At 40.2% G+C, this 21,195-nt stretch overlaps 1 protein-coding gene across 8 annotated transcripts in view; it reads right to left on the bottom strand.

The window, feature by feature from the left end:
* Window positions 1-21,195, bottom strand: part of SH3KBP1 (SH3 domain containing kinase binding protein 1) — a 336,822-nt gene that overhangs the window by 64,875 nt on the left and 250,752 nt on the right. For all 8 annotated transcript variants that reach the window (XM_079122896.1, XM_079122898.1, XM_079122902.1 and 5 more), the window contains one exon: window positions 7,254-7,361. In XM_079122896.1, the coding sequence (XP_078979022.1) occupies window positions 7,254-7,361 (108 nt within the window). The remainder of the gene's footprint in view (window positions 1-7,253; window positions 7,362-21,195) is intronic.

Here is a 21,195-nt window from a genome sequence, read left to right as displayed (position 1 = left end):
ACCAGAGAAATATACCCTAATGACTGGGTACACTTTATGTGATACCTTAGTCTGTTTGCTATTGCTATTGAGACTGGGTAATTTATAAAAACAAGAGGTTTATTGTGGATCATGGTTCTGGAAGACTAAGAGCATGATGACAGCATATACTCAGCTTCTGATAAGGGCTTCATGTTGCTTCAACTTGTGGAAGAAAGTAGAAGGGGAAGCAGAGGCAGGCAAAAAGCACGTGTACAAGAGAGATCAAGAGACAGTGACAGGCTTGTTTATAACGATCTGTTCTCGTGAGAATTAATTCAGTCTCAAGAGAACTAACCCAGTCTCTCCAGAAATGCATTAATCCATTTAATAGGGTGGTAATCCCATGACCTAACTCTTAAAAAAAAGTCTGCCCCTTCTCAACACTGTTATGTTGGGGACCAAGCTCCAACCTAAGTTTGGGTGGACACAAACCATATTCAAATCACAGCAGGGAGGTTTCCTCAGGGAAATAAAAGGTTCTGGAAGAAATCTCAGCTTGACTTAGAGCAATTCTTGGGAAGTCCCACAATGCATCCAGTAAGTTTTCTGGAGGTTGGAGAGGAGACAAAAGTGAATGACTCCTGACCAGGGCAGCCCTCACAATTCTAGAAACACATAGGAGGCTTCTTCCCTGCCCTTTCCTCCTTGCCTCTGGAGGCAAGGCACTTTTGAAGAGTGCAGCTAGCACTATGCTCTGGGCAATGACAGTGTGTGTAACTGCCCCTCTGCACCCTTCAGAGCCCCAGCAAGTTCCTGCCCTGTCATCTGCATAGGAGATTCCCAGGAACCACTATACAGCCTGCTCTTTGGAGGGTCTCTCTCTCTTGTTTCCTGTCCTCAGCTTCTATCCTCATAGTCTACATCTGTAGTTTCCCTCTTGGCTGGGCCCATCCAAATAGATGGCCTGTTGGGTGGTCAGCTAGACACTGATATTCAGTTCCTCCCTAAAATGTTCTCTCAGTTCATTCCCTTGACTCACTCCTTCACTCCATTCATCCCATCCCAGAAGTGATGCCTTGATTATATGCCCAGATCCTTTGTCTGGAACAGAGGACCTGGAACCCCTTTGTGTCAGAAGGGGAATCAAACAGGAGCCCAGCTCCCCCCACCCTCCATTCACTCTTCTTCCTTTTTAATACTAGTATAAAAGGGAACACCAAGCAGGAGAGGAGGGGTAGAAGGAGGAGCAGGCACACCTTGCCACCACAAGATAAGAGAACAAGAGGGTCCTGATTGTCAAGCATGTTCTATGCATGCTATTGGGACCAATGAAGGAGAAGTGTGGCCTTCAAGGAGATTACAGTTCAGACTGAGTGATGAGAGGTGAGCACTTCAGGTAAGAGTATATTGAATGAGATGCTCAACTGGGAGAACACAGGCTATAAGTGCCAGCAGAAAAGGGAGAGGAAGCATTACCTGGGTGACCTAGGGGAAGTTCACAGGAATTACATCAATAGGCCACATATACGCAACACGAATGACTTGACAAGCCTTATTCCTCTGCATGTGAGACCACCCAGAAAACTAAATATACAAGATAGATAATGTTGCAGGTGGATTATTTTTCTAAGGCCACTTATTGGAAGGATATATTTATTTCTTTTATAAATAACTTATTGGGCATCTTTAGAAATGAGAAAGAACTATAGTAGATCTCAAAAGGCTAAAGGACATGACAAGGAACGAAGAAAATTTTGGCTAAGAACAGATTCTATAAACTAGGTTGTCAGAAGATCAGAGCAAAAGTCAGGGGCCGGAGCTGGGGTTGTGGCTCAGTGGTAGAGCGCTTGCCTGGCACATGTGAGGCACTGGGTTCGATCCTCAGCACCACATATAAATACATGAATAAAAAATAAAAGTCCATTGACAAAAAAAAAAAAAGTCAAGGGCCTCCTAAGCACTTGGTAAAAAGAAGGTGGTCAGAGTTAAAGCAGCAAACCTCACCTATGACAGATTAGCCATTGTGGGTAGCCAAAAAGGACTTTTTTCCTATAAAATTTAGAACCTGCAAAAGTTCTGCTGAGTGATCTAGAACAATCTTAAGAGGCTGGATTGGCACATGACTGCAAATGGGAAAGTTAGAAATTAATTGAGCATGTTACAATGTGCCTGGTGACTGATATGAATAGAAAGGGTCCTATCAATTAAGAGAATGGAAAAAAAGCAGAGTCGCTGAATTCAACATATGGATCCCTTGGCAGACTTTTTCCTTTGGTGTGTGAGGAGGGCCTTAAGTGATAACCTACCAGGTCTTTGCAAGAACAACTAACTCCTCTCATTTTGATTTCTTGCCCTCCAGGATAAATGTAGTTTCTGATTCCTTAGGAATCAGGCCAATAGTGGGTGAATGCTCAGGGAAGGCAGACCCATGTGCTCCAGATGGCTGACATCTCAGTTCCTGTTATGGTTGGAGGGCTGGTAGCCTGCTACCTGGCTGCTGAGTGATCTAGAACAATCTTAAGTCTGAATCAGCAAAGGCAAGCCTGCATCATAGTTGCAGGGACAGTCCTTGTAGCTGGGAGACAGACTCTCCATTGTGGGATATTCAGTAAGGGAAATACCTAGGGGAACCTTAGTAATGCCCATTTGTAACATGGCACAAACTCTGAAAAGCTCTCCCTATCAATGCATACTGGCACAGTAATGCCACTTCTGGTGATGTGACCTGTTTCCCTTACAAGAGTAATGGCCTGAGACTTTCTTAAACACTATCTATAAGAATATTTATTGCAATCAATTTTTTTTTCTTTTTCTAACAACAGTGAGAAGTTGTTCCTGCTTTTCTTGAGAGTTCAGGTTCCCCGTTATCCTTTACTAACAATGACAGAGCACATATGCTGCTTCATTAGAGCTCAGAATATTTAATCTATCTAATCCGATGTTCAATTTTACTTTCAAACTTCAAAATAAACAGACAGCCATTGAATCTAGGTTCTCTCATAAATAGCTTACATAATTGCTCTAAAATATGCACGAAGAGATCAATGGGTGCTCTCCTGGAATATCTTGAGCTAAAGCCCCAAAGCGTATGTCACCCTAGAGAGAGAATCTGCTGCATGCTCTCAGGAAGAAAGACCAATAGGAATTCCCAAAGACCTGGTGGTAACCACCAGAATCCACGTCCCTACAGAAAATATGCCAGCATTTTCATTATGCTTGGTGATACCTACAAGTCAAAAGATCTGCTGTTAAAGAAATGCCATTTGCTTCTGTTGACCCTAATCATCACAGACTGTTCTCTTTTCTGGGTGAATGATTACAGCCCCAGCCACTAGCAAGACAAGATGACATGTGCTGAAACCAGTGGCAGAATATTTTAGACTCTGTCATTCACATAGTGCCTTCGTGTTAATGATTCTAATCATCTTTACACCACCATCAACTCAGCAAATGACAGTCCCATCTCTAATCACATTGTCACCAATTCACCAATGCTCTGGGTACAGCAATGAAGGCTGGCATAACAACTAATGCAAAGCTGGTTGGCTGGTTTTATAGGCCAAAGGCAATGAAAAAGGATGTTATACTTTGAATTTTTTCAAAGCTAAGTGTCATATTATACAATACTTTTCAGTGGTAGGTTTTACTTTATCTGACAGGTATGACTATTGTTTCCCTAAAATTGGGTTTTCTGCTTCATAAGGACAAGGTTAAAAGACTTATCAAGGAGGTAGTGGCTGCTTGTGTAGGGTTAGAGAAATGCCCATGGGGCTCTAAAAAGCATACATGCACCAACAAGCAAGCTGCGCTAAGTCCACTCATCATTGACAACTTCACTCTCCCAGTGGAAGTGCTTCCCTTAATAGCTTATGTAACACAGAGCTTCTAAAAATGTACACTGTGGAGTCCATCTCACCTAAGTGAATTTATTGCCCCACTAAAATAAGAACAGCAACTAAAAGGCAGGGCCAACAATGGAGAAAACTGCAGACTTTGCACATTCGTTTAAAAAAAGATACAGATTTTACCTTAGTCTTCAAAATCACACCACCTGTCACTATAAAAATGGTTACTAGACAAGCAATGCATATGTTAATTAACTAGATTTAGTCATGTGTACATTCACAACATGCATACAGTCAGTTATCACTTAGAATCTGTGGGAGATTGCTTTCAGGATCCCCTGAGAATACCAAAATCCACTGATGCACAAATTCTTTATATAAAATGTTGTAGTATTTGCATATAACCTAAGCACATCCCCCTATATACCTTAAATCATCTTGAGATTTTTTGATAACACTTAACACAATATAAGCACCAAGTATATAGTTGTGCTATATTTTTAGGTAATGACAATTTTAAAAGGGTGTACATATTCAGTACAGATGGAAAGTTTTTGAATATTTTCAATCTGTGGTTGATTGAATCCATGGATGTGGATCTTGCAGATACAGACAACCCACTGCACTTAAAACACTATGTTGTACATGGTAAATATATATAATTTTATTTGTCAACTTTAAAAAAGTAAACCATATTGCTCAATCAGAACCAATAAGGCAGCAAATATAGGAGAGCAGGCTTGCTAAGACTCTTTTTTTTTTTTTTTTTGGTACTGGAGATTGAACCCAGGGGTGCATGACCATTGAATGCCATCCCCAGCCCTTTTTAATATTTTATTTAGAGACAGGGTCCCACTGAGTTGCTTAGGGCCTTGCTAAGTTGTTGAGGCTCAGTTTGAACTCATGATCCTCCTGCCTCAGTCTTCTGAGCTGTTGGGATTACAGGTGTGCACCACCATGCCTGGCTTGGTAAGACTCCTTGGCCAGTATGCTCTCCTTCAAAGTTACCATGAAGGTTTTGGTGTCCTAGTGCTTTTGGACATGGTTGGCTTTTAGTAGCTTCACAAACACAGGCAAGAAGGAGACAACAGGCAGCCTGGATTGCCCCTGGTCTCCACTCATTATGGCCACACTGAGTATCCTTTCAGAAAGCTCTGGCAGGCATCCATGTCTTTCAATAACAGATTTGCAGTTAAACGCTAAGCGCACATGAGCACCAATCATGTGTATGCTTTACTTCCAATCAACCACCATGATGGCCAGCCTGGAAAAAGGCTCAATAAATATTGAGTGAACTAACAAAACAAAAACAGAATTGTGAAACAACAGATCCAGAAAAAATATATGCAAAGTAACATGAAGATTATGTTACCCTGTTCTTGCTTATCTCTATAAATGTGTTTTAAATCTCACTGGCTGTCTTTTTAATGGTTGCTAAGCAAAGTTCTTAGATATGTTTGGATTCCCAGGGAAGCCAAGCAAGACACCAAGTTCACTGAGCTGATTTGATCAGCTGATGCAAAAAGAATCAGAGTCCCAGAAGTGGTCTTACAACATTACTTCACAATTCTGGTTGGAGTCTTTTGCCACTCTTGTGGCAATAGTAATTATAATGAGTGGAATGCTTAACCTGCAGGGGGCGCCAACCAATGGCCAGACACTGCTGAGGAATTCGTGTGCATCATCTCACTCAGTCTTCTCAAATGTTCAATAAAGTAAGTATGAATATTCTCATTATTTTATGGATGAGAATAGTGAAGCTTAGAGTTGTTCAACAATTTGGCCTTGGCTATAGAACAAATAAGTGACAGTGTAAGGATAGACCCAGGTATATCTGATGTCACTGCCTAGAGTCACAACTGCTACACTCTATAAATGTTTTCTAAACCTCATTCCTGCGTTCTGTTATTCTAAAACATTTAATATCCAGTCATTATAAGCATTTAAGATCTGTTTTTCTGCGTGATTGATTTTTCCATCAAGTGACAATCCACCATTGCTATAGTCATTAGTAAAAATGTTTCAAGTGATTTTGCTTGGTAGACAATTTCCTTATTGAATGCTGAGCTCTTTGATATATGATTTCTCTCCTAAAATATGGGGGAAGTGGAAGGCGGGATTGTCATCATTTAGATATCTGCTTCTATATCTGCATTTCCCAAAATGTAATATGCAAACAGATCATCTAAGAATTTTGTGAAAAATGTTGATTCCAATGCATCAGACCTAGGATAGGGCCCAAGCAGCTCTAACAAGCTCTCAGGTAATGCTGATGTTACTGCTCCATGAATTTGACATCAAGTGTCAAAGACAGAAAACATTAGGAAGCCGAATCCAGATTATGTAAAACCCAAACTCAGATTCCATGAAAGAATAGCAAGTGTAGAAAAGGACATTCTTCACCTAAATAATACAAGAAAGCAAGCTATCAAAAAGTCTAAAATGTGTGGCCTTGGATATCAAACCCATCTAATGATCTACAGGGTACAGTCTTGGCAGATGGCAGCACTACATAGCTTCCTAAACAATTATGTCCATTCATCTAAGCATCACATTCACCAATAAATGATGATTTAGTATCCTTGGCAACAAATTTACCAACATTGTAGCTATCCTTCATGCACCTTAGCTCTACTGGAATGGTGATATGTCAAGGTCAGGTTCAGCCTGGTTCAGTAACAGAAGCCCCATGGGCATGAAGAGGACTCTAGCCAGAAGAGGTGGGCAGAAATCACACAAAAGCCTGAGCAAAGAACCCTGAGGCACAGAACAGGATCGATAAGACCTAACTGCTGCTCCTCATTATACTATAGGATGCTTCTAGTTTTTCAACATTTTTTGTTACATCATTGGAAGAGAAAAACAACATGGGGAATAAGGCAAACAAAAATGGACTGGCTCATTTGGGCAGTGGCATCATCAAATGAGTTCCCACAAAGAAAAACATAAATGAGAGGTGTGTATGCACACATATGGATATTCATGTATGTACACAAACATGCACATATAGTATAGGAAGATTTGCAGGCATCAATCTGCATCCTCAGCCTCATAATGTGTCAGTCATTTGCACAATATTGGTTACTTCACCACCCCCAGGGACTGTTCTATGCAGGATGCCGGCAGAACACTTACCAGAGCACCCAGGGTCCTCACAGTTTATTTGGGCACTCAAACATTCCAGGTACTGTGAAAAGTGCCTTACACACATTATCCTATTTATGTGTGCAACTCTGGAATTGCAATCACTGTCACCAGATAGTAGCTGAGTTCTAGAATGGACTTGTTATAGGGTACAGGCAGTCAAGGGCTTAGAACACAAGCTCATCAAACATTCAAATGTCAAGGTTCTTTAACATTATTTCTCAATCCCATATCCCAAGTCCCATGACAGAAGCCACAATTCTGATGGTGTAGTACACTGAGATCAAAGCCATGGAGACTTACATTCCCCTCCTTGTCAAAGTCTGGTGGAAGTAACTTCACGAAGTTATCAGGAAATACACCTCGTCTGCCATTGAGCTCTCCTTCCCACCAGCCAACATCGATGCAGTCCTAGAAATAAGGCAGGAAAGAGTGAGAAATGGGGGCAAGCATGCTCCAGAGAGGTCTGCCATTCTTTCACAAGAGAATAGAAACCCTCTCCTTGATACTGATATCGATGTAACAACGGTTATTCAGTCAGCACAGACCCAAAAGTCAGAGTAGAGACCCAAGTCAGAGCTTCCAACACGGATTCAAAACCTAATGTTGCTTTTAAATGCCCTGAATCAATGACGTCCTTTTAAAAATTATTTTCTTAAAGATGGGATGAGATGTATGGGCTTCTTTTTAATTTTACTGAAATAAAAGTATTTTATTAACTGCAAAGGAAGCTTAGAAAATACCTTGTGCAAAAATGTCCTCTTTTGGATAGCTTGTCACAAAGCTTGTCAGAATTAAAAATGGCTTTGTAACAGTAAGCTAAGCATAAGAAAAAAAATCACACTTCACACAAACTCATTAACATGCTGCTCTCCTTCACCTTCTCCTTTTTATGTTGGTGGAGCACAGTTGTCACCATAAAAAGTCCTCTCTCCCCCTTACAGAATTCAACATTTGATTACTAAATGAATAAATAAACCTAGTCACTCTTCCAGATCAAACATGCTTCCCTTTGAATAATTTCTATTCACTTCATTCATTCATTGAATGCTTCTTGAGCACCTACTGTGTCAGGCACTGCTGAGCTAGGTGCTAGATAGAGGGCAAGGAGAAAGACAGGCAAAATCCTAATATTCTTCAAGCTTTCATCCTGAGCCTAATGGCCCCCAGGTTCTCCTAAGCACTTAACCTCAGCACACAAAACTACTTATAGTTTTTTTCCCTTTTCAACTGGATATAAATCCAATTCATTTTAATATACCTTGCATTCATTCACTGGATCCTCTGGGTCCAATTCTACTTCTACCACCCAATTCAAAACTTGCCTTCCCAACCATAAACCTCTTCCCTTGGGCATTTCTTCCTCCCCAGTGTATGAATAATACACACATTACTGTCAAGTCTGGAGGAATCCTTGTTAAAACCCAAGCCTCACCCAGATTTGTGATCAACGACTTCCAGCTGAAGCCCCAAACAATGAAGACTTTACAAAAAAAAAATATGCTAGCAACACAGTTACTTTTAAATTTACATCTGAATCAAGAAGATAATCAAGAAAGAGAGGACAACATGCTCAGGGTCCATGGACAGATTCTCTGGTCCTTTACAACATTGATGGGTTGGTGAAGAGATGAGGAGGGTTCAAGCATCAGTTGTAGATGCACCAGGGTTTATATGTGGCTCATTTGCACTTTGCTAGATCAGGATTACAGCAAGGTGAGTTACATATCTGATCTTTTTTGCCATTATGCCCCGAGTCCTTCACACAATGTTCCATATAATAGATACTTATGGAATCAATGAAGATTCTTTATAACCCTAACCCTGTAATCTCCTGCAGTCCAATACTTGAACACTTGGATTACTGAAGGACATGATGACTTCGAGGAGTGAATCATCACCACCTTACCCTCCATCAAAATGGTGGAATGACGGGCTGGGGATATAGCTCAGTGGGTAGAATGCTTGCTGGGTTCAATCCCCAGCACCGCAAAAAAAAAAAAAAAAAAAAAAAAAAAAATGGTGAAATGAGAGATATCATCACCCTATGAACTTGTATGACTACACAAATGGTATGAAGGTACATCGTGCACAACCATAGAAATGAAAAGTTTTACCCCATTTGTGTACAATGAATCAAAATGCAGTCTGTAAAAATAAAAAATAAAAATAAATAAAATAAAAAAGAATAAATTAACCCCTTAGAAAAGTGTGCAGATATAGAGATTAGGCCTTTGTGACACTATAAATTCTAGTCCTAACCAACACCAAAACCAAATTACAGTTGGAGCAACAATTTCAGATTTATCCAGAACAAAATCAGAGTTCAAAAAACTTGTGAGAGAATGCTTATCTTTCTGGAAAAATGACAAAAAATCTAGTAAATAACATGGTCCTGCCCTTGTTGCATTACCCCTAAACAATCTAGCATCAGTCCCTGAAGAAGGGATCCACAAACAGAAGTGGTAGCGGCAGGATTTGGTAGGGTTTTCTTGGTCATTTTTATTTTTGAGATAGGGTCTAAGTTGCTTAGGGTCTCACTAAATTGCCAAGGCTGGCCTCAAACTTGCAATCCTCCTGCCTCCTGAGTTGCTGGGATTACAGCTATGTACCACCATACCTGGCATAATTTGATGGCTTCTAAGGTTCTTACAAATGCCATCAGATTCTATAAAAACTTACAAAGGAGGCATGGAGGAGTGGAATTTCTTTACCCTTAATCCTTAGAAATTAAGCCTTTCAATCTAGAAGATTCTGCTTCTAAAATGATTCTGGCACATTTTTTTACCTCCTCTTTCTGCATGTGTCCTGCTTATTTTCAAAACCCAACTTGAAACTCACCTTTAGGAAAGTGACTATGATGAATGCCTTTTTTAACGCTCAGTACTGTGCTAATTTGCACTTCATGATATTTAATTCTACAAACTTCTATGAAGTGCGAACTATTCAAGGTCTGTGGGTACTGAACATTAAACATGCAGAAAACATGGTCCCACTCTCTGGAGCTTATAGATGTATGTGAGAGACAGATACAAAATATTCTGCAGGGTCCTTTTGGGTAACAGGTATCAACCAAGTGTTCTGGTGCCAAAAGAAGAGCTGCCAGTAACAGCTCTTTGAATAATCCTAAGTCTTCTCGTATGAGAAGGACATGGTTATGTAAGGACTGGACCTTCCTCCACAATCATTTTGGATCACCTGATGCAGAACTATGCCCACAAAAGGCATGCAAATATTGTTTAGTGCTACCTTTCTAAATTATGCAAAGCCATGCTTCACCTTAGCCTTATGCAAACAATAGCCCAAGAACCATTTTGCTTCATGTGTGTGAGAAAAACAATAAAGAAAATTTTAATAAGCAGAAACCTATTCTGGGTAACTAGAGAACTCATGCATGTCTACAGGGGAAAAGAGTGCATTAGGACATTATATTCATCATATCTCCCATTGGTGATGACTGGCTTGGATGGCTCATCTACACTCTGCTCCTTAAGGAAAACACTAACAGTGCTAATCATTGCTGTAACTCAAAGCAACAGAGGGAAAGCACAAAGAGAGAATACAATATGTCTAATTGTTCTGATTAGTATAAGAATAAACACAAGGCCCATGGATGAGATAAGCACAGTCAAAAAAAGAAAACTGTCAGTGTGGTTGAGAATACTAAGAGCAGTCAAAGAGCAAAGCTGGTACAGGACAAAAACCAGGCACAGGGTTGGGATGCCTGGAGTGGAATAGAGATTTACAGAAAACCAAGGCAATTTTTCCCCAGCAATAGAAGCTAATTTAAGAGAAACAGGAATGATTTTGACAGCAAAATGAGAAGCAAATGTAAGTCCTCTTAAACCAAACAAAGGAACTAGGCTTTTGATGGCAGAGATGAAGAAAGAATTATTCATTTCAGGGCTGTGCTTCCAGAAGTGTAAACTACCAGCAAATTTAATTTATTTCTTGAAGACCTAAAACATACAGAAAAGGACAGGAAACCAAGGTAAAAGGAAAATCATCATGACTGCATGGGGGCTCCCAAGCTCAGAGCCTCATGGGCAGACACAGTGAATCAAAATGGCATGGAAACACCACCCGAGTATCAGGTTAGACTTAAAAGCAAGTGTACCAAGAGAAGTCAGGCCTGGAAGAGAAGGACACCAAGAACAGAGGCAATGAGAAAGTCAAGGGCAGGATCACTGAATGAGAAGGAAGGAAAGTGGGAGGGTGGGAACCTGTGGTCACAGAAGAGAACATTAAAGCACTGGGGTTTAGAGCAAAGGCAATCCCCAAATGTCTACTGAAGAGTGGCATAAGGTGTGAGGCAAGATGGCACCCATGAGTGAAAGGAAAGAGTGGAGGAATGGTGGCCAATGACTTGTGAGACCAGAATGTCATCAGGGTGGATGTGGATGCCCCCAAAGCAGGTGTTGAGTGAAATGGGTTGTAAGGCAGTAGCTGACCACTGAGGAGAGAGGTAGTGTGGCCAACATACTATTATTTATTTCTAATCCTGGGACAGTCTTAATAATTATACCAGAACCATAGGTATCGACTGAGATAACAGTCACTCTACTGCATTTTCAGAGTGTAATAAGGATGAAAAAGGGTAGTGTAGGCAGGTGACAGGATGGCCTGTGGATGAAGCAGGAGGTAGAAATGAATTAAAGAGCAGCATGCAGATGAAAGCCTCTTGAAAAAACGTTTAGAAATAAGCTCCATTGGCATGAAAACAAAGGAAAACAGACATGGAGCCTTATGGAGAGTCAAGAGCATGGAAAGAAATTATATTTCTGACAGAGTATTCACTCTTGTATGATCAAGTCCTCACGAGAGCCAAAATGGTTTCTGTATGCCTCATCACCAGGCAGATATTAGAGTAAAACAGAATACTCTTCCTCATAAAATGCAAATGCTGATTTTCCTTTAAAGGAATAAATTAACAGTGCTGTCATCTAACCTCTACGTTGTGCACTATCTCAGGTTAATACTTTCTACTAGCACACAGCTAATAAGGGAGAACTCACTGTGGCACAAGGTAGCCATTGCTTATTTTGCCTGAACTCAGAGGAGGAAGAGTGTAAATGTGGGTCATGTGGTAATTAAGCTGTCCTCAGGGATGAAAATTCTCTGGGTCTCAGTTTTTGGATACATGTGAAAATCACTGCAAGGTGGAGAGAAGGACACAACTGCTGGTTGTTGCTACTGTCATTACTGGGACTACATGGATTGGCCCCAGAGTCCCTGAGGGATGATGTTGCCAGGAAAGTTTCTTTATGAAGCTCCTATTTTAGTCAGCTTTTTGCTGCTGTGACTAAATGATCTGAACAGCACAATTATAGAAGAGGAAAGGTTTATTTGAGGGCTCATAGTTTCAGAGGTTTATAGGTGGCCGGCTCCATTCCTTGGGGCTTAAGGTGAGGCAGAACATCATGGCAGAAGAGTATGGCAGAGGGAAGCAGCTTGCATCAGGAAGCAAAGAGAGAGAAGGAGACTCCACTCTCCAGATACAAAATATATACCCCATAGCCACACCCCACCCACTCTGTTAATCCCTATCAGGGGATTAATTCGCTGACTGGGTTAAGACTCTTACAACCCAATCATTTCTCCTCTGAACCTTCCTGCATTGTCTCACATGTGAGCTTTTGGGGGATACCTCACATCCAGACCATAACAGCTACCAAGTATCTGTCATGTGATCCAGTGCCATCTTTGGGTACTGATGCATCATTCCTACTCCTTGCTGTCTTGGTGAAGCCAATTCTAGCCCCTGGCAGCAGCTCAAATACTTGGAGTGGGGCTGAGGGGAGGGATGCCGGGACCTGGAGGTGTCTGAAGGAAGAGGCCTTGCCTAGACTTCAACATTGTGCCTCAGTCTGTTCAATCCTGCCAGCACTGCCCCAGGTAATCTGGTTGAAGCCCTTCAGTGCTCCACACAGTTATCACAATAGGGATCAGCTGAGAGAACTCCTTGACCCATAACCAGTTGGCATAGTGAGGGCCACATGAGCTGGGAGTCACCAGTGAAACCTAGTATATCTACCACCAGGCTAGATACTTCAAATCTTGAGAAAAGACAAACTTGTCACCTGGCTTGTACATTGGCTAAAAGAACAAGCCACAACGCTCATCATGGGCTGTTTTGTCAAGAATGCAAAGCAATATATTAGACAAGTGACTATAAAACTTGGCTGCACGTTTAAAATCACCTGTGAAGTTTTAAAAACCCCAATGCCTAGGCTAGACCCCACACCAAGTAAATCACAATTTTGGGGAAAAAGAGTGAAGGAAATCAGTGTTTGTTAAAAGCCCCTAGGTCATTCCAATGTACAGGTTGTGAATAGGTTAGATTTAGACCAGTGCTTCTCAAACGTTAATGTGCATACTTCTCATTTGGGGATCTTGTAAAAAGGTCAGTTAGGATTCAATAAGTCTGGGACACATGTGAGATTCAGCATTTCTAAGTTTCCCAAGTAATGTCAATGCTGCTGCTCTGTGTACCATACTTGGTGTAGCAAATTCTCGAAAAGGGTAAACTCCTTAGCTAGGTATGATGGTGCATGCCTATAAACCCAGTAATTCTGAGGCTGAGGCAGGAGGTCAGCAAGTTCAAAGCCAGACTCAGCAATTTAGCAAGGCCCTAAGCAAGTTAGTGAGACCTGTTTTGAAATAAAAATAAAGAAGGCTGAGGATGTGGCTCAGTGTCCAAGTGCTCCTGGTTTAATCCCTGTTACGGAAAAAAAAACCAACCAACCAACCAAACAAACAAACAAAACTAAGCCTCTTGAAAACAAGGATCTTATCCCCACACCTTTATATCCATCTAATAACTTGTACAGTGCCTGGGACATACCAATTCTGATAAAATGCTCGCTGAATGGATGAGTAGATGAATGGCCCATACTTCCCCCAGAACGTTATTCTACATTTCTGCATTTTCAAACAGTAGAAGTAAGGTCAAGTTGAATAAGGAGGAGGCAGGTACAGATTAGCTTCACAAAGTAAGCTTCTACTATACAATCAGGTTTACCTGCTGATCTGTACTGAATTTATTATTTGTTTATAATTGTGGTAAAAACTTTAAAAAGTACCCCAAAAAGGTAGGTCACATTTTCTCTGAAATTATATGTATCTTCTTCAAGTCCAAAAAATGGAAATGTCAAGCCAAAACTATGAAATAAGAACGGGTTCACCACTTGGCCCAAATGAAAGTCAAACCTATTCTCCTGGTGGTCACCTGGTGGTCAGCTGTTCCCACTCTCCTTAGGGCCAATTTCCTAGAAGTTACCCAGCACAGCTACTTTTCACGACCTTCCCTAATGACAGAGTTATCATTTGAGGATACAGTGAATGTTGAACAATTTCAGCATGGCTGTTAAGTGAGCTTCAGGGTGCCCCAAGGGGGCCTCACACCCTCAGCATCCACCAGCAATATAGAAAACACTGTTTAATATTTACTAATGAACGCCTTCTGCATGGAGCTGGGGGCGGGGTACCATGTTGAGCAAATGCTCTATGGAAGCCGAAGCCCAGGAGCACTCTGCTCTGCTACTGCTAGTTAACACTTCCCCAAGAGATGCAATTATGTGGTATGGCTGGCATTGCTGTTCAGAATTTCCACGATCCCCATAAGTCAATTATTAAAGCAGGCTCATCCACATCACGGTTTATGAGGTAACAGGAAAAAGAGCTCTGATCTATCTCAGTGTTAAGAAGGAAGTTCAGGGACACAGTATTAGGGACAAGTCCATTCAAAAAAATACCACATTCCAAATGGCAACACAGGGATGACTGAGGCATAGGCAGTGATTCACTCTTTTGCAATAACAGGAAGTCATGATCCAAAGTTCAACTTCTTATAAAAACTCCTGACTTCTTATTGGGCAACAATTTATATGCTTTTCTATATTGACATCTGATTTTTCCATTTGATATATTATACAAATGGTAACAAAAAACTTGGTAGATGACACATGAAAAGTAAGCACACTTCCTGCCAGCTATGCCAATTTTTTTTTTCTTGAGACAGGGTCTCACAATGTTGTCCAGGCTGCCTCAAACTCCTGGATTCAAGCAATCCTCCTGCCTCAGTCTCCAGAATAGCTGGGACTACAGGTGTGCACCACTGCGCCCAGCTTGGCTATGCCAATATTAACTGAAGCAAGTATTGATACCATATCTTTTACAAGCTATCCATACCATTGCTCACATTTTTCTGCTTCTTCTTTGTTCTAGTCATCTGTGATTACATGCTCTCAACACCTGGCTGAATTTTGTTGTCTTCCTTGTGAGGGTATTGAGTTCTGCTATGGTGGAAAAATTGCTTGGAGATAAGATTGACCTATCAAAGTCTTGCTTTAGGTTTTGTCAGGGTGGGTCTATGACCGACTTTTCTGGGTTCTCAATTGGATGTTTGGGGTGTTCAGCATCCCTCATTTTTCTACTCTGCTTGGCCAGAACTCCAGCATCTCCCATCACTGATGATCTCTGGGATATCCACTCAGCTTATAGCTGGTCAGATATTTCTGAAACTCTTTCTTGGTATAACTCATTCCCCTCTGCAGTTCCCTGCCCTACAAACTCAAGCCACACCCCAGCAGTCTGAATTACAATTTGTTTCCTCTATCCCATAAGTCTGCTGCTCTTTGTTTGAGCTCCACTGCCCTGTGCTGCAATTTGCAAAGTGCCCCCAGGCAAAAAGCCAGGGTTGATGTGAAACTCATTTTTATGCTTCCCTTTTCTCCAGGATCATATCCCTGTACTAAAATTGTCCAGTGCCAAAAACAGCTGCTTCCTATACTTTGTTCAATTTTACAGTTGTCTCTGGAAGGAGGGTAAGTCTAATACTCATTACTCCATCATAGCTTCAACCAGAAATCATATACTCCTTTGAAAAGATTATTTCTTTAATTAAAGTGAATTTATTTAATTCTAGATATAATATAACTTTAAGCTCTATCTTTAAAAGTCTAAGCTATTTCAAGGTCTAATTGCTAAAAAAAAAAGTTCTAGAGAAAGAATGTCTGAAATGTAGATACATACAGGGTTTTAATTATCCTGGAGTTTCCTTTGCTAGCATATGTACTTCTCTCTAATAAGAAAGTTAAAGCATTCCCCAATGAAAAGTAGAACCATTGTTAAACATCTTTATATGGGAAGATAAATGCATGCCACTCAATCTTTTTCAGAAAATGGCACTGATATAAAATATTTTATTAATTGATGTATGGTTTGGGTGTAAGGTATCCCCCAAAAGCTCACATGAGACAATACCAGAAGGTTCACAGGAGAAATGATTGGGTTGTGAGAGTCTTAACCCAATCAGTGAATCAATCCCCTGATTGGGTTAACTGAGTAGTAACTGCACTGGTAGGGTATGACTGGAGGAGGTGGGAATTGGGGATGTGGCTTCTGAGTATATATTTTGTATCTGGAGAGTAGAGTATCTCTATGCTTTCTGATCTTCATGTGAGCTGCTTCCCTTTGCCATATACTCTGCCATGATATTATGCCTCATCTTGAGCCCCTAGAATGGAGACTGCTGTCTTTGGAAGGAGACCTCTGAAACCGTGAGCCCTCAAATAAACTTTTTCTTCTAAAATTATTTTCTGGTCAGATCTTTTAGTCACAGCAACAAAAAGCTGACTAAAACAATTAATATTATTTTATTAATAATATTTTATTCTACTACATGCCACAGATATTAGAGGTCATCATCCCACATGGAGTTCCAATCACCTAAGGCCCTTCCCATCTACTCTGGGACACTGAGGGGGTCACTTTCCTACACTCCTATAACCAACCCACTTACAACACACAGGTTAAGAAATGCTACAGAAAAAAACTTGTGAGTCCAGATGTCACTAAGAAATGAGGAAAAAAAGCTTAAACCAAACCTCAGTCTCCATACAAAGACCAGAGCTCCCACAGTCACTAAGAGAGTCAGAGGCCAGAATCAGGAAGGCCTGGGTGATGGGAATGGGGGATGGGTACACTCGATAGAAGACAACCAAGGACAGAAGCCCCAAAGGCCTCTATGTTCAATCAGTTTCCCTCTTGAAAAAGATGCTTCTGTCTGGAGCCTCTTCAGAAACTAGCAATCATGGTGGCCCAACTCCAGGGTCACCATTTACATTGGGTATTTCCTGGACTTCTGGGGCATGGCTATAAAGTTTGTACACACGAATATATTAGAATGGCTTCTCAACTTCATTTGTGGCATATGCAGTCTTAAGTCTTCTCAGAAAAAGTATGTTTTAGACTTTTTTCTAATAGCAGAATGAAAGACTTTCTCCTTCTATAAACCCACGTCAAAAGTCAGTAATCATATGAAAAGGAGATACTTATATAAGACAGGGGTTTTCTGATGTCCTTGTAATCTGGCTTCAAGCACAAGAAACATTAACTGCATCTGAAGACACAGAAGTCATACACAGAAAGCAAATCATTAAGGTAGCACTTTTACATTTTTTTCTGTCCATTCAAACATAATCAAATATTTGAACTTATGTTACAACATGTTTTCACAGAAACTCCCTATTTTCTCCTTGCTAGGTCATTTACACCGAGATGACCACTCCATGCTAAAGCTTAAAAGCTCTTTCTAATGGCACCTTTGGTTCATCCACAGCACATGGCTAAATGTACATTTTACTTCTCAAGGACATGCATCCTGTAGCTGTTTTCTCATTTTCACTTTATGATTAGAGAACTGTGTAGACTCTGCATCCAAATACGTGCTTTTCTTCCATTAAAAGGATAGTAGGGATGACAGAACATCATTTTGCTTCATTGATAAAGATAGTGGCATTCATAGAGCATCTTTAATTATGTTTTCAGAGATTTTTTTTCCTTAGCTCTTATACCACCTCTAAGAGATACAAAGAGTGAAGGGGGAGGAGGTGGTAATCTTCATTTCACAGATAATGGCTGGGGACACATAAGAGGTGAAGGGCACAACCATGCTCATTTTGAAGATCAAGAATACCCAAGACAGGGCTGGAGATATAGCTCAGTTGGTAGAGTGCTTGCCTGGCATGCACAAGGCCCTGGGTTCAATCCCAGCACTGCATAAAAATAAGTAACATAAAGGTATTGTGCCCATCTGCAATAAAAAAAAAAACCTGAGACAGCTGCAGAAGCTATTAGTAATTTTCGAGCTTCTACTTCCATTCTTCACCAGGATAAACCTATATTCTTTTAAGAAGTTTCTTCATTAGGAAAACTTATTTCTTGGCCTAAAATTTTGTTTGGGGCCTATTTATCTATACCTAGCCAATTTCGCTTCTAGGCCAGGGCAGTGAGTGAAAAATTTACTTTTCAGGCCAAATCCAGGCCCTCAGGCTGCTCAGCTGAGTCCAGGTCAGATCAGTAGACTATGGCTACATCTGTCCATGGCTCTGGAGGACAAGATTCACAGAGACAAGGAAAGCCTCCAATATAGGAGATCCCTGGCCTTATATTATAAAAGGTATTTTCAGAAAGACTCAGACCAAAACCAAGGGCCTTGAAATTCATGCAATTACTTATCAGGCAATAACTAACTGAATACTGGGGCTCAGATGAACTTGTGGAAAACAGGCTGGACAATAACATTCTTTTTATTTTGGGGTACCAGGGATTGAACTCAGGGGCACTTGACCACTGAGCCACATTCCCAGCCCTATTTTGTATTTTTATTTAGAGACAGGGTCTCACTGAGTTGCTTAGTGCCTTGCTGTTGCTGGCTTTGAACTCTTGATCCTCCTGCCTCAGCCTTCCGAGTGTGCACATCCTCACCTGGTTGCCAACAACATTCTTTTAATAGTGTTTTTGCAGAACAAAAGTTTTAAATTTTGCTCAAGTCCAATTTACAGTTTTTTTTTTTTTATGGACTGTGCTTTTAGTATCAAGTATAACAACACTTTTCTTGTATGTTTTCATAAATAACTTTTTATGTTTTGTGTTTTCACATAGATCTATGGTATATTTTGAGTTATTTTTTGCATAATGTGTTAGGTTTAGATTGGAGTTCAATTTTTGCCTACCTATGTCCAATTATACCAATACCATTTCTTGAAAATATTATCTTTTTTCTCTTAAATGGTCTTTGCACTTTTTTTGGACTGGGGATTGAACCCAGGGATGCTCTACCACTGAGGCACATTCCCAGCCCTTTTTACTTTAAGACAGGGTCTCACTAAGTTGCCCAGTCTGGTGTGAAACTTGTGATCCTCCTGTCTCAGTCTCCTGGGTCACTGGGATTACAGGTGACTGTGCCCAGCATGCCTTTGCACTTTCACTGAAAATTAATTGGCTGGATTTTTATGGTCTGTTTCCAGATATTTTTATTTCAGGGGTCAGCAAACTATAGCCAATGGGCCAAAAGCTAAGAATAGGTTTTCTAAAAAATCAGAAGAAGAATATTTCAAGGAATATGAAAATTTCATGATATTCAAATTTAAGCATCCAGGACTGGGGTTGTAGCTCAGGGGTAGAGCAATTGTCTAGCACATGTGAGTCACTGGGTTCGACCCTCAGCATCAAATAAAAATAAATAAATAGGCTGGGCATGGTGGCACATTCCTGCAATCCCAGCAGCTTAGGAGGCTGAGGCAGGAGGATTGCAAGTTCAAAGCCAGGCTCAGCAAAAGTGAGGCACTAAGCAAGTCAGTGAGACCCTGACTCTAAATAAAGTACAAAATAGGGTTGAGGATATGGCTCAGTGGTCGAGTGACTCTGAGTTCAATCCCCAGTACCAAAATAAATAAATATAAATAACTAAATAAAGGTATTGTGTCCATCTACAATTAAAAAAATTAAGCATCCATAAATAAAGTTTTATTGAAATTCAACCATGTCCATGAATCTACTTCTATCGCTTTTTTCCTTCTACAATTGCAGAGTAGTAGCTGTGACCAAGACTGAATGGTCCACAAACCCTAAAATACATTTGCTTTCTGACCCTTTACAAAAGTAGTTTAGGATATGAGGATCCTTATAAGCATCCATGCAGAACCTCAGGGCTCTCTCAATGCCACTATAAAAAATACTGAAAGGACAGAAGCTTTAAATAGAACCTCTGAAAGCCCTGAGGAAGGCAGAAAAGGAATGCATTTAATAGCCGGCTACCCTTTCCAACGAGGACTAAAATAAAAAGCCTAAGTAAAACTATTCTTAAAAGGATGAATCTTGCTGTACTATAGAGTTAACTATAAAATGAAGAAATTTTGAGGCTAAAAGGTATTTATTTTAATGGATTTTTTTCTTGAATATCTCTGAGTCATAAACTTAAGAAAAAATATTTGTAATATAAAGAATGACAGGTTAATGACATGAATATGGGATATTTTTATAAAAATCAATTGGAAAATGATGTGTTAATTTTTCAAATTTGGTTATTTCTAAAATGCAGAATTAGCAGAGGTTAAATCATATTAATAAAGACTAAAAAGAAGGATAATATTCAGGATGAAAAGGGTAGGGAAAGACATTTCCATATAATTTATTGGCACAGTCTTTTAGAATTCATTTAAATGCCCTCAAAATGCAGTGATGCAGTGTTACACTTGGCAATTTATCTTCAGGAAATAATAACAACAGTTAACATTTATATAGCACTTACTATGAACCAGGTTTTCTAAGTGCTTTACCTATTATCTTAGTCTGTTTTGTGCTGCTATAATAGAATATATGAGATTGGGTAATTTACAAAGAACAGATTTGTTTCTTGTAGTTCTAGAGGCTTCCAAGGTCAAGAGGCCTGTGTCTGTATCACTCCATGGTGGAAGGTAAAAAGAGAAGAGAGCATGCATAAGAGAAAGGGGAAAGGGGTCAAACTCATCCTTTCAGGATTGCTAGAACATACTCTGGCAATAATGAACCCATTCCCATGATAACAGTGGTAATCCATCTGTGAGGGCAGAGCCCTTCTGATCTAATTATTTCTTAAAGGTCCCACATCCCAAAATTGTTGCATTGGAAATTAAGTTTCCCACATGTGAACTTTGAGGGGCACATTCAAACCATAACACCTGATTTAACTCATTTAATCTTTACAACACCAAGAGGTAGGTGTTATTATTATCCCCATTTCACAGATGTGGAAACTAAGGCACAGAATGATGAGCAATCTGATCAAGGTTACACGACTAGTAAAGTGTAACAGAAATAATTATGGGCACCAAGACTCATGAGCCAGGTGATGATTATGTGGAACACGGTCTAAAATAGAGAAAAACTGGAAACAGGCTAAATATAAAAAAGATCATAATAT

Source organism: Sciurus vulgaris, assembly GCF_902686455.1.
Source record: "Sciurus vulgaris genome assembly, chromosome: X".
Lineage (NCBI taxonomy): Eukaryota > Metazoa > Chordata > Mammalia > Rodentia > Sciuridae > Sciurus > Sciurus vulgaris.
This window is presented reverse-complemented; position numbering and strand designations above follow the sequence as displayed.